A 13337-nucleotide genomic window follows, 5' to 3' on the forward strand; every position below is an offset into this window, starting at 1 on the left:
TCGAATCGTCATCTTCAATCATCCTACATTAAAGAATAACTTTGAACACAACAAATAATTATCCATTTGTTGCTTTTGGATTCAATTGTATGCAAATTTTTATCATCAACGTTTCAAATCACACTTCGTGATTCATCATCAGGATGAAAAAGAATTCTAAAGAGATGAACACAAATAGTGTTAGATTTTCCGCAATTTATAATGTGCTGAGTGAACACGACTTCCAAATAGAATATTAAAAAAAATAATAATACCAATTTGTGTTTTTTTTTTTTAAATTAATAAATATAGTATCAAACGGCAGAAAGTCGAGGGTAGTGGTAGAAGATAAAAACACCGATTAAACTACCCCTGGTATTTAAAGGAAAGATGTTTATTGCCTCTCGGGGCTCACTCGGCTCATAGATTTCAATGGATTTATACAGGAGGCAATGAGAAAACGAGGGAGGTTTCAGCCATGGAGATTATATACAAGAGTTATTTCATTCCAAGAAGACCTTTACACTTGTCAACATACCTTCGGTCATACCCTAGCAATGACAGTGGAATACACAGAAAAAGAAGACCACCACCACAGAGGTCAGTTACACCCATCTAACTATTCCAATGAATTATCCAAAGATTTTTTTCCTAATAGGATAGCAACTATTACAGTACCTAAGCTCAAGAACTCCGATGTGCTTGATACCAATACAAGAAACCCTGTTGCTTCGCAAGATGAAAAAACCATGAATAAAATCCTTAACACCATTACACAACATCATTGGAATGATTTGATTGAAATGGGATCGGTAATGGGGTTCCCTCATGTTGTTCAACATGTTCTGATAAAACTACAAACGCGCCCTAAACTAGCTCTTGAATTGCTTAACTGGGCAGAGAGCCAGCTGGAACTGAAGCCTGATCTCCATTCACTTTGTATTGTGATACACATCTTGGCTAAGGCTAGAATGAGTTCTTATGCCCAAGAGCTTCTGAAAAGGGTCTTGAATTTTGACTTTGGATCGACCCACTTGATTTTTGATAACCTTGTTGCCACATACAAGGCATGCAATTCCACACCCTTTGTCTTTGATTTGTTTATCAGGACATTGGTATATTTAGGCATGCTTAATAGTGCTGTTGAAGTCTTTGGATTGATGAAAAACTATGAATTCATTCCTGCAATTGAGACCTGTAATGGCCTCCTCGGTGCTCTCTTGAAAGCAAAAGAAATGGATAGTCTGTGGATAGTTAATGCAGAAATGCTTAGATCGAAGATATCTTTCAATGCCTACACATTCAATATAATGATTAATGCCCTGTGCAAGCAAGGGAAGCTCACCAAAGCAAAAAAGGTTTTAGAGGACATGGAAGTCATGGGATGTAGGCCTACAGTTGTATCATATACCACTGTAATTGATGCCCATTGCAAGAGATATAAGGTGGAAGATGGCCTTAAGTTGCTGTCTGTGATGTTTGAGAGGAATATTTTTCCTGATGTTTTGATTTATAGCTCAGTCATCAAAGGATTGTGTAAAGATGGAAGAGTTGATGAAGCAAGTGGGTGTTTGACACAAATGATGGAGAAGGGTTTGATGCCAAATGATGCCATCTACAATGTGCTGATAGATGGGTACTGCAACAAGAGTAATACGAGAAAGGCTTTTGAACTCAGAAATTCAATGCTTCATCTGGGAATACAACCCAGTGTTTGCACTTATAATGCTTTGATTCGTGGGCTGTTGATTGAGGGCAAAATTGCAGAAGTCAAGGACCTTGTCGATAAAATGTCTGAGATGGATTTATCTCCTGATGAAATCACCTACAACATATTGATCGATGGTTACTTCAAAGCAGGGGAACTAGAGGAGGCATTTAAGAACCAAGCAGAAATGCTCGGTAAGGGCTTTTTCCCCATTGCTGCCACTTACACCTCTCTGATTTGTGGGCTTTGTACGAAAGGTAATATGGAGGATGCAGAGTGGTTGCTCAAAAAGATAACTGCAAAGGGTTTGAACCCCAATGGAATTACGTACAATACTTTGATCAGTGGACACTGTAATATAGGGAACATTGAGCGAGCCCTTGATCTGATGCATGAGATGGGTAAGAGAAATATTTTTCCTGATGATGTTACTTACAATACACTTTTTTATGGACTTTGCCAGATTGGAGAGGTCAAGAAGGCACAACAGCTTCTCGGAAAGATGATCAAGAGGGGTACAGAAGCCAGTCATATTACCTACAACATACTTATTAGTGGGTACTGTAAGAAGGGTGATATGCAAGAAGCTTGCAGGGTACGTAGAGAAATGTTAAGGAAAGGTTTTAATCCTACTGTGTGTACTTATAATGTACTCATTCATGGGTTATGCAGAACAGGAAATGGAGAACAAGTAGAGGAGCTCTTGAGAGAAATGGTAAGAAAAGGCCTTGCTCCAGATGATGATACTTACATGTCAATGGTACATGGACTCTTTGAGAAAGGCAACTTGAATGAGGCTGTTGATTTGCGAAATTCGTAGTATGTATGCAGTCAAACTTGACAGCAGTGACTCGAGCTTTGTATATAATGTGATTATGTTCAGTTGGGCTAAACATCCTTTGCAGTCCCACACAATTGCTTGTCATGGAACAAGCATAGATCAATGACAACTAGTCTAACTAAAATAATATCTTTCCATGCAAGTCATAAAATGTGGTCGTTAGGCATATTTTGTATGTACTCTGTGCATGGGATGGCAGTCCTCATGCATAACTGCAAGAGATTCCACTACATGTGCATTTTCTTGCAGAAGGCAGTTTCATTGGATCTCTTATGATTATCCTATACCCTGTAATGAATGTGATGAATTACCCTTGGATTATCTTCTGAGACTAATACTCATGAACTAACCCGTTATGTTCAAAGAATTAACCCTCATATGACAGGAGCTTGTAGCACCAAAAAAAATTGGAATTTTTTGACTGCCAAACAACATATTACTGGCAATTTTTTGAGCGACATAACTGACTTAGCAGATTGACTCTCTTCTTCCCTGGTTGATGGCTCTCTCAGGAGAAATTTTTTGAAATATCTTAGTCTCGCAGTGGTGATCGAGAGCGCAGAGGTACTCTGGGTTTCAACACTCCAAATTACTGTGTATTCAGTTGTGTTACTAGTGGAAGCGAATTCCAAACAGGAATCAGATAAAACAGAAACATCATTAATACACACATCAGAGTGGTAATAGCCATTGAATGTCTAAATCTATGAACAATATCTGTGATCAGAATACATCTGTACATGTTGACACGAGCTTCATCCAAGAGGAGATGAATGAAGGAAAACTCTTTGCAGGAGGTGAAATGACCATCTCATTGATTGGTGTAAATGCATTACAATATTCTGAAGTTACCAACTAATGGTTGGTTCTGCTGTCCTCCAAGAGAAGAGAACTAGGGAGCACAGATAGTAAAGGGCACTGCTGCCAGGTGTTGGCATCAATCGATCTCAACTCTAAAGTGTCTGGGGTGACAATGTCTGAGTCAGAATGTTTTTTTCCAAGTTGGAGATTCTTTCAAATGTTGACACTGATCATGGAAGTCATGTTGCCACCTCGATAAAGTTACCAAGTTCTGTTAACTGGATATAATTAAATATTTTCTTCTCCTTTTGATATTCTTCATCAGTTTGCTGTTGCAAAGTAATCTTGTTTTCAGCTGCATCGAGCCAGTAGCCTAGTTTATGGAATCATTTCCCTGCTGATTACATATTGTACGAACGACTGTTGGAACAGAAGCATTGCTTTCTTCTCCAACATGAGCAATGTTTGTAAAATATATTGATAATTATGACAGCTATTTTTTACCGTTCCTAAGGAATGGTAAAATATTAGTAAATCAAAATAATGAGTGATATTCTTCATCAGTTAGCTGCTGCAAAGTAATCTTGTTTGCAGCTGCATTGAGCCAGTAGCCTAGTTTGTGGAATCATATCCGTGCTGATTACATAGTGTATGAATGACTGTTAGAACAGAGGCATTGCTTTCTCCTCCGACTAACATGAGCAATATATGTGAAATATATTGACGATAATGACAACCATTCTTACCACTCCTAAGACTGACTTGGTCTTAGGGATGGTAAAGTATGAGTAAATCAAACTTTAAACCAAATACTGTTTAACACACACTTTTGTATAAGTAACCATAATGATATGTAGCAATAATAGAGAGCTTAACTTCCGTTGTGGTAAAGATAAACTATTGCACTATGGTACAAACGATGAGTGATATTCTTCATCAGTTTGCTGCTGCAAAGTAATCTTGTTTTCAGGTGCATTGAGCCAGTTGCCTAGTTTGTGGAATAATATCCATGCTGGTTACATAGTGTATGAATGATTGTTGGAACAGAGGCATTGCTTTCTCCTCCAACTAACATGAGCATTATATGTAAAACATATTGCTAATTATGACAACTATCTTACCACTCCTGAGACTGGCTTGGTCTCAGGGATGGTAAAGTATGAGCAAATCAAACTTTAAAGCAAATGCTGTAAGTTTAGCACATGCTTTTGTGTTAGTGACCGTAATGTTGTGTAGTATTATTGAGGGCTCACCTTCCATTCTAGTAAAGTTAAACCATTGCACTCGGGCACAAAACAATAAATGGTGTTTATGGGATATGATCAATCATCAAACATACAACTACACATTATGAGACAGAGATAGAGTCAACTCTTGGAACTCTCAATTGTCTGGATCAAGGAATCGATTTCAGTGGAACAGTAAAGTTCAACTCATCATAGATACTGTAATACACAGTACTTGTGTTGGAAAAATTGATGTCAAAAAGGCACAGCCTAAACAGCTGCAGCAGAACAACATGTCAGAATACTAATCAGAACAGGAGAATACGACAAAGCATGATGCCAGAAGCGGCAGTCAAAAATAGGAGCAGCAGTTGAATATAAAATTAGGAAGATAAAAATAGGACAGTTTTTTGTTTTCAAAAGCAAGGCTGTATTTAGAGTGTTTTGCTTTATTATTAAATCTAGAAATGCTAGATCAATGTTAGTATAGCAGTGAGAGCAAAACAACAGAAAAAGTGATTTTGAAAGCTTGGTCTGATGTTAAAGTGGAGTAGGCTATTGATTTGATTTGACAAAAAGAGATAATTGTTCCAAAAGGTCTTGGAAGACTCTTAACATCCTATGGATGCAATTTAGTGTTCTATGTCTAAATTTTTTTTGAGGTTGCTGTCCTGCCTCTATTCCAAACGAAATTTCCCTGCAGTGATATTAGAGCTACATTTTTCGGGACAAATGTTTATTAGTGCAGGTGTGAATTACATTGGACAAGTTCAGATTTGAAGCTTCTTCACTAGAGTTTAACATCCTAATACATGCTAGTTACATAGTTTAAAAGAGAATTTTTATTATTGGAGAGATTACTTGAAAAGATTATTAATATGGAAAAGAGTATAGGATATAGTAGCAAGTGGTTATGTTGAACCTGAATATTGGAATGTATTGAATGCAGAAGATGAGGAAAAACAAAAAAAGAAAATAATGGTCATGTACTTTTCTATGTTTAGAGTGCAATAGATCCCAGTATTTACCTATGAATCACAGGTTGCAAAACATCAAAGGAAGTATAGACAATATTAGAAAACTCATATTGAGGTACAAATCAGGTAAGGATTACAAAGCTTCAAACTTTAAGAGTGAAAGATAAACATAAATTTCTAGATAATTATGTTAGAGTAACATGCATATTGAATAAGATGAGAAGATGTGGTGAGGTAGTGAAAAATGTGACAAGTGCACAACATACTGAAAGGAGGTGTGAATCGGTATTTTTATTTTAAAATCCAATAACCATGAAAAAGAAATCCTACCAGATCTACCAACTTAGAGACACAAGATTTATGTGGAGACCCTTTCAGGAGAAAACCACAGAGAAACAACTGCTGCTTGGATCTCTTTACAAAGCTTTGTAGACACCAACCCACTAGAGATACCAATCCCCACCACCAAGCACCAACTTAGCAGGAGACTCCAATCTTTTCTATTGATAGGAGTCAACCTCCAAAACTTCGCCTTCTAGAATATAGTTTCTTCAATGAGTGACCTTCATGGAATTTGCTTGAAATCTTCTCCAAAATTCTGATTATAAGTGCTTCAAATTTGTTCCATAATTTTGATTAAAACTTCTTCAAATCTGCTTCATAAATACGATTACATTCTTCTTCAAATCTGCTCCATAAATCTGATTAAAATCTGCTCCATAAATCTTCTGATAAAACATTTTTTTCCTGCTGTAAAGATCTGCTAGTATATGAATGGATATTGCATTAATTTCTTCTTGTTCACATCTCCATCTCACCTTGTTTTGTGCCTTATCGATATACCCCTATGTAACCCGGGGATGCATCACTGGCTTAAAATCCCTCGTCCTAGTCCCGGGGACGGCTAGGGGACATTTCCTTCTCGTCACCAATCTGTTGGGAATTCCAAGAAACATCTTGGGAACAGGGGGACACCGGCCCTAGCTGCATAAGACATTCGGTCGTCCCGAGGATGGTAGGGGACGTCTGGGATGTCCCTCGATTGTCCCAAGGGCAACTGGGCGTCCCCTGCGGCAGGGGCGTTTTTTTGCAACTATAAAACATAAAAAAGCAACATTGTTCCCCTACCTCCAGAAACACCCTAAAGCTATCGCTTTACACATTTTGACTCATTTCGTCATTTGTGTGTGAAGAAAAAACTTGGAGCAGCAAGAGGGTTTGAAGGAAGCCATTGAAATAGGAGGTGCAACAATGAATAGAAGGTAATGTGGTTCAAACTAGGGCAAGTATCTTCCTCAAGCTTGAAAGAGGTAAGTTTCATTCTTCGATTTTCCTATTTTCCATTTTTTTTTTCAAAATTTGAAGAATGAAATGAGTGAAATGTCTGATTTTAAATTTTTTTTTTTTGTATTTCATCAGTTTAAACTTTCATTCAATCTCAAAAAAAGAGCAACAATGAGGGTGATGGTAGTAGTGAGAATGAAGTGGAAGTGGTTGGTGGAAATTCAAGTGGAAGTGCTGAGAGAAGTAGTGGGTAGCAACCTAATTAAGTGCCCTTCAAAAATCATGGAAACATATGCAAGGGCCCTTTCAATAAAAAAAAAAACTTCTTCTCCAATATGTTACACCTAAGGGTGAAAGGAAAAGAAATTTAAGAGGGAGTAGGGTGTGGGATTGTCATGTTTGCTTGATAGATTTTAGGGGCAGCTACACAAGGGTAAAATCTCATTTTTAAGGTGTTCCAGGCCATGGGGTCAAAGCTTGTCCAAATTGAAAAGATGAGGAGAGAATAGAGTGTCATAGATTGCACGTGGAGGCATAAATGGGGAAACAAGATGGGGTAATGTCGGCACCTTCTTTTGCATGTTCACAAACATCAGTGCCTATGACATCCACTATTGGTAGTAGTAGTCAAGTCGAGACAAGAGGAAAGAGGAAGATGAGTAGTGAGAAGGGAGGGTTAGTAGAAGCTTTGTTTAATGTACAAGGATGTGAAGCTACAAAGACATCCATTGGTAGATTTTTTTTTTTGCTAATGTCATCCCATTTCATGTGGCATGTTCCCCTTACTTCAAACAAATGGTCAAAGATATAGCCATTATCGGTTCCACATTCACACCCCTTGGAGATCATAAGCTATAGACTACTCTCCTAGACAAAGAGTATTCCAAGATTAATGTGCTAATGGAGGATATGAGGCGAACTTGGATGAGGTTTGGTTGCTCTATTGTGATGGATGGGTGGATTGATGTTAAATATCGGCCACTCATCAATATCATTGTCACATGCCCTACCAATTCTTATTTTGTAAAAGTTGTGGATTGTTCAGGGAAGTGTAAATGCGATGTCCCCGATATAATTAAATAATAAATTTAAATACTTTATTGTAAGGCCCCAAATGTAATAACAAATCTTTCGGGTCCTTTATTTAATTAGATTAGTCAAGTCTTAGTTTGGTCGTGCCGGCTTGTTTGTAACCCTTCGGGAAAGTTCCCGAAGCCCTTATTTATGGCCGAGTCTGTCATTTGTGTTGGTATGCGAATTTGGTATTTTCTCTTGTTTGTGCGAATTCTAGTTGGAGTTCTGTTATCCGCCATTTCGGAGGTGAAAGACCCTTCCTATTTGGTTCTCACAGTTTCTGTGGGAGTAACTCCTCACCCTACTCTGCCTTGCTCTCAGTCCCGAGTTGTTGAAATTTGAAGTGCATTAATCTAACTATTCTCTGGCTCGTGCAATAACATATAAATCTTCTTGTTCATCGTTTATCTAGCATCATACCTTATTGCAAGCTTCATCGATTCCACATACCACACTTTGGTTGAATACACCACATGTTGAACGACCTAGTTCGGGCCACAAGTCTTCACTACTGTACGGTCTGCACCCTCACCGTACGGTCTCACACCATATTTCCACCCCTCCTCACACCACCGTACAAGCTTTGTACCGTACGACCCCCCTCACTCCACTGTACGACATTCACACCGTACTGCTACCCCTCCTCACGCCACCGTACAACCTTTGCATCGTACGACCCCCTCACTCCACTGTATGACATTTGCACCGTACGACCCCCCTCCTCATACCACCGTACTGCCACTCCTCCTCTCACCACTATACTGCCTATTCACTGTACGACCTCTCCCTTGCCAGTTCAAACCGTCCATATGCCCTTACCAGTTACACCGTACGGTCAAGGAACATTACAGTAAAGATGTAGAGTTCCAGTTTAGCATTTTGAGAGATGCCATAAAGGAGGTTGGGGCTGCTAATTTTGTAGAGGTGATCACTGATTCAACATATGTGTGCAAATCATCAAGTATGATGGTGGAGGGTGTTTATAGACACATCTTTTGGACCCCATGTTGTGTTCATGCATTGAAAGACATAGGAAAAATAGATTGGGTGAAGTAAGTGGTGGTAGAACCTAGAGACATTCAAATGTTCATTTGCAACCACCACACCTCACTTGCTCTCTTTAGGTCATTTTCAAAGGAGTTCCTCAAACCCATTGACACAAGGTATTCCACTTATTTAATTTTGTATCAAACTTCCAGTTTTTTATTTTAATGAACATTGAATATAGCATGCTACTTAATTTTTTTTATTATTTTAATGAATATAGGTATGCTACTTACTTCATCTTGTTGGAGAAGATGTTTGAGGTGCATGAACCTCTATAGTTGATGGTGGTGAATCCTAAGTGGGCTAGATGACAGGAGTCAAACTCTACTGAAAGAAAAGCCTAACATCCATCCATATGCACTCAAGGGACCTATAATTAATAAGGGCAACAAGAATAGAGAAGGTGACATTTCTCAGAAAACCAACAAGGATAACATGGGTTTTAGAAGATCATTCCCTTCAAGGCAACATAGTGTAGGAAAAATGTAAGAAATGATTATGTGATGATAAAAAAGTAAACTTTGTAGGTTCTCAAGTAGAAACTACAACTAATTTCTTCTTTTATTGGATTGCAATGTTATATGCTACAAGCACAACAATTTTGGTCATATAGCACACTTGTAGACATGGTTTTGTGGAATCTCCTATAAAGGATATTAGAATGGATATCCCTACTAAACAAAAGGAAGAACCTACAAAAGTTTAGAAAAAGGGGGCAAGAGCAAGAAAAATAGAAAATAAGTCCATGCTTGTGCAAACTACATTTCGTGTCCAAGATGAAGGAAACCAATGGGACATTAATAGTAGGCTCTCAAGCCACATGATAGGGAACAAGAGAAAGTTTCTCTTTGTGAAGGAAGCAATTAGAGGCATTGTGAAATTTGGTGATGATGATACAACAAGGATAGTTGATAAAGGTACTCTTAGCCTTGATAGCGGAAAGACAAAAACATAAAATAAATTGTATGTTGAAGGTTTAAAGCATAATATTTTTAGGGTTAACCAAATGTGTGATCAAAGGCATACCCATACGTTTCATGCTCAAGGTTGTGAGATTAGGAAGGCAAGTACAAGTGCAATGATGCAAAAGTGACTCTGCAAAGGGAAGAACTATGTTCCCTTAAGAGCCAATTTCACAACATACGTTTAGATATCTCCAACTAGTGAAACTAGTGAAGATATCTAATTATAGAAATGGTAAGAGCAGATGATAGAGAGTTTTCGATTTGAATTTGAGCGTCTCGGTCAAGGACGCCAGCACGACGTGCAGACGTCTACGCACTATGCTATAGTCTCGTATGGACTGCAAATAGAAAACTCAAAAAACAGAGAAACCCCAACTCTATGTTTCATAGAACCTGCGAAACCTAGAATCATAAATATGCCAACAAACAGTATACAATAGAGATACAAAAAAGTATAATAAAGATTTAAATAAAAGAAATGCATAACAGATAAATACAACAAACCTTTGTGCGGTTGAATGCCCTTCAAGGAACCTACACACATACAAAAAAGGAAAATCGTTGGGGCTGTATAGGGAATTGCCTCAGTCAAACCCCTGTTTTGGTGTGTCCACCTCCACAAACAACTAGATAGATAGATAGATAAAATAAATAAATAGATAGAATGACAAAATGATCAAATAGATAGGGGATGTGATAAATCCCAAGATGCTCAAAGACAAGATAGATAGAGTGATAGAAAGATATTACCAAAGAGGCTTGAGAAAGTTAAGAGAGATGCAAAGAGTATTGTGAGAGCTTGAGAGTGCTGTAGCAAACTAGAGACTATTGTAGCAAGCGAAAGAGCAAGAGAAAGCTATGTGAGCCAAGAGAACAAGAGAGATTGCTTGAAGAACCTAGAGAGTGAGAGAGCCTGAATGGACAGAAAAGATGGATTTAAAAAGAGAGAAGAGGCGGGAAAGAAGAGGCTAGCAAGCCATTTAGGAGATTCTAAGTTTTTTCCATCGACCAAGATAGTTGACAAGTGTTGAAATGCACAAAACCGTCATTCAAACACTAAGATGTTGCAGGACAAATGCGTGACGTGCACACGTCCACGTGGTGCGCTAGTGTCTAGATGAATCACGCTTAAAAACGATAAGTGGCAAGAGGAACACGCGACTAATGCAAAACAAAAGCTGAAAGATAGCTGCTGAAAAAGTGTGCTGAGCATCCCGAGAGGGAAAAGGTTGATGCAAGGGCTAAAATGAGCTTACTCAAATGCTAGGGGAATGAACACTAAAGTGATTACAAAAGTGTAGGTGGAATTGCAAAGGGGTGTGCAATTTTCTACTCTACATTTTGCCCCCACTTTAGCAGGCTTATGAATCAACATGTATATGCATGCTAAAGGAAATCTACTGAACAGAAGATAACATCATGATGCCAAAAGGATACTGTAGAGGAAGTAGACAAATCTTCGGGCCAAGGAAGCTTGCCTCCAAGATGAAGACTACAAAGAAAATGCATTAGATAGAAAAATCTACACAATACAAGGCTAGAACGTGAAAATTCCCAAGATAATGGGGTTAGATCATAATAAACATATAGACATACAAATAAGAACATGTATAGCACACACATGAAAGCACATAACAAACTAAAATATTCGAGTCAACAAAGTGAAAGAGACCTCAATATAAAAGGTTGTCTCAATACTATGCATCGTCCCCAAAATACAAGAAACCACACATAGAGAAAATCTAAAAAGGAGAGAAAAAAGTAAGGATCAATTGCCTCAAGGAGGCATGCACCCAAAAGTCAGAGAAACAATTAATATCGAAGAGATAGTACATGACCTAGACACTAGCTTGCTTTGTAGCTAGCGCTCATGTAGATGATAATGATTAAAAAGATAGATCATAGTCTAGCAAGTTGTGTTACGCCAGGTGATCAAAGATAAGTAGAACCAACCTTGCTATGAAGGAAAGCCACTATCGATAGAGATAAATAGATGCTATATAGGACCTCCTCACTACAGAGGGAGGCCATTATAGATAAGATCAATTTTGGTAAGAGCCATAAGGGCCAAGATAGACGATCACCATAATGGGCAACAAATAGATAGTCACCACAGTGGGCGAGAGATAGACATGCACCATTGCTAGTGAAGAAGAGATAGGTGCCACCATGGGTGGAGAGTAAGTATATTAAGAATGCACAAATGAGTGGAATATGTAAAAGAATAGGATAGAGGTAAACCTCGACATCACTTTTTGTGCAAAGAAGAAGGTGCATCAATAGATGAAGAATTAATGACACCCGATTGATGAAGTTGTTGTATCTTGTCTGTCAAGGCCTTACATTCACTTGTGGAATGGCTAAGAACTCGATGGTATGCACAAAAATAATGTTTTATTTTATCATCCTTATGAAAGTTATTATGTGTAGGAGGAGGAAGAGCAATCAAGCAGGCTTTAAGAAGCCTCAACAAAATAAACTCTTGATTAGATAAAGGATGAGGAGCAGGAAGCAAGCCTTTTTCTTGTGGAGAAAAGTTTGACTGCTCACAAGAAGAAGAAGACATAGATACATTAGACAATGGAGGGGATGAAGACAAAGGAGAAGCTTTGTAACCTAAACTTAGTGTAAAAGAGCATAGTATCGATTCCAAAGGGACCTTAACTCCTTGACCCTTGCACCCAAGACCATTTCCTTTATATCCATAGGTGGAAGCAATATTGAATCCTGGACCATAACGTGATTGCAACTCCTCCAAAGGGGGAGGATCACCTCTAATGGTATAGCCAATGGTGTTCACATGATCTCAAGATATAGAAGAATAATCATCTTTGATAGCGGGTGTGAATGATACTTTTTGAATGTTAAGGTGGATAGGGTTGACTTTATATTCTCCAATGAAGGAGCTTGTAAAGTTAAAGGAGCCCCAGTCATTACCAAGGAATGCATTTGATTGAGAAGAAGAAGAATTTGAAGGAGATGGAGTAGGAGTAGACTTAGGACTTTCTACTTTGGGAGAATCTTCTTTAGGGACAAACTTCTCATGGGTTTCCTCTTTAGGAGGGTCGATGGGAACAATAGTCGGCATATTGAAAGATAAAGATGGAATATAGTTCTTAAAGGTAGGTGTGACTAAGGCATGTGTGAAGCCCTACCCCGACTCATCCTAGCATTTCAGTGATTTTCATGTTGAGACTATTATGGATGCTTTATTTTTATGCATTATGGATTTATAACTTATATGATTCCATGATTTGGATAACATTGATGTATATTGATGCTTCATTTATATGCATTATGGATATAGTACACTATATGTTTCTAGATTAGGATAACTTTGAGATGATGTATGTCATTATTGGAGTTGCAGGACTTTACTATGATGATAGAAATATGATGCATGTCTTATGTATGGATCAAAAATTATGAGGATTA

General features: G+C 38.1%; 1 protein-coding gene across 1 annotated transcript; it reads left to right on the plus strand.

Annotated features, from left to right (window-relative positions):
* Positions 1 to 326: 326 nt before the first annotated feature.
* LOC131044815 (pentatricopeptide repeat-containing protein At2g15630, mitochondrial) lies at positions 327 to 3647 on the plus strand. The gene has a single exon (XM_057978250.1). It carries the CDS (start codon positions 432 to 434, stop codon positions 2505 to 2507), a length of 2076 nt encoding a protein of 691 aa, XP_057834233.1. The 5' UTR covers positions 327 to 431; the 3' UTR covers positions 2508 to 3647.
* The last annotated feature ends 9690 nt before the right edge of the window (positions 3648 to 13337 follow it).

This window comes from Cryptomeria japonica, chromosome 8, assembly GCF_030272615.1.
Source record: "Cryptomeria japonica chromosome 8, Sugi_1.0, whole genome shotgun sequence".
Classification (NCBI taxonomy): domain Eukaryota; kingdom Viridiplantae; phylum Streptophyta; class Pinopsida; order Cupressales; family Cupressaceae; genus Cryptomeria; species Cryptomeria japonica.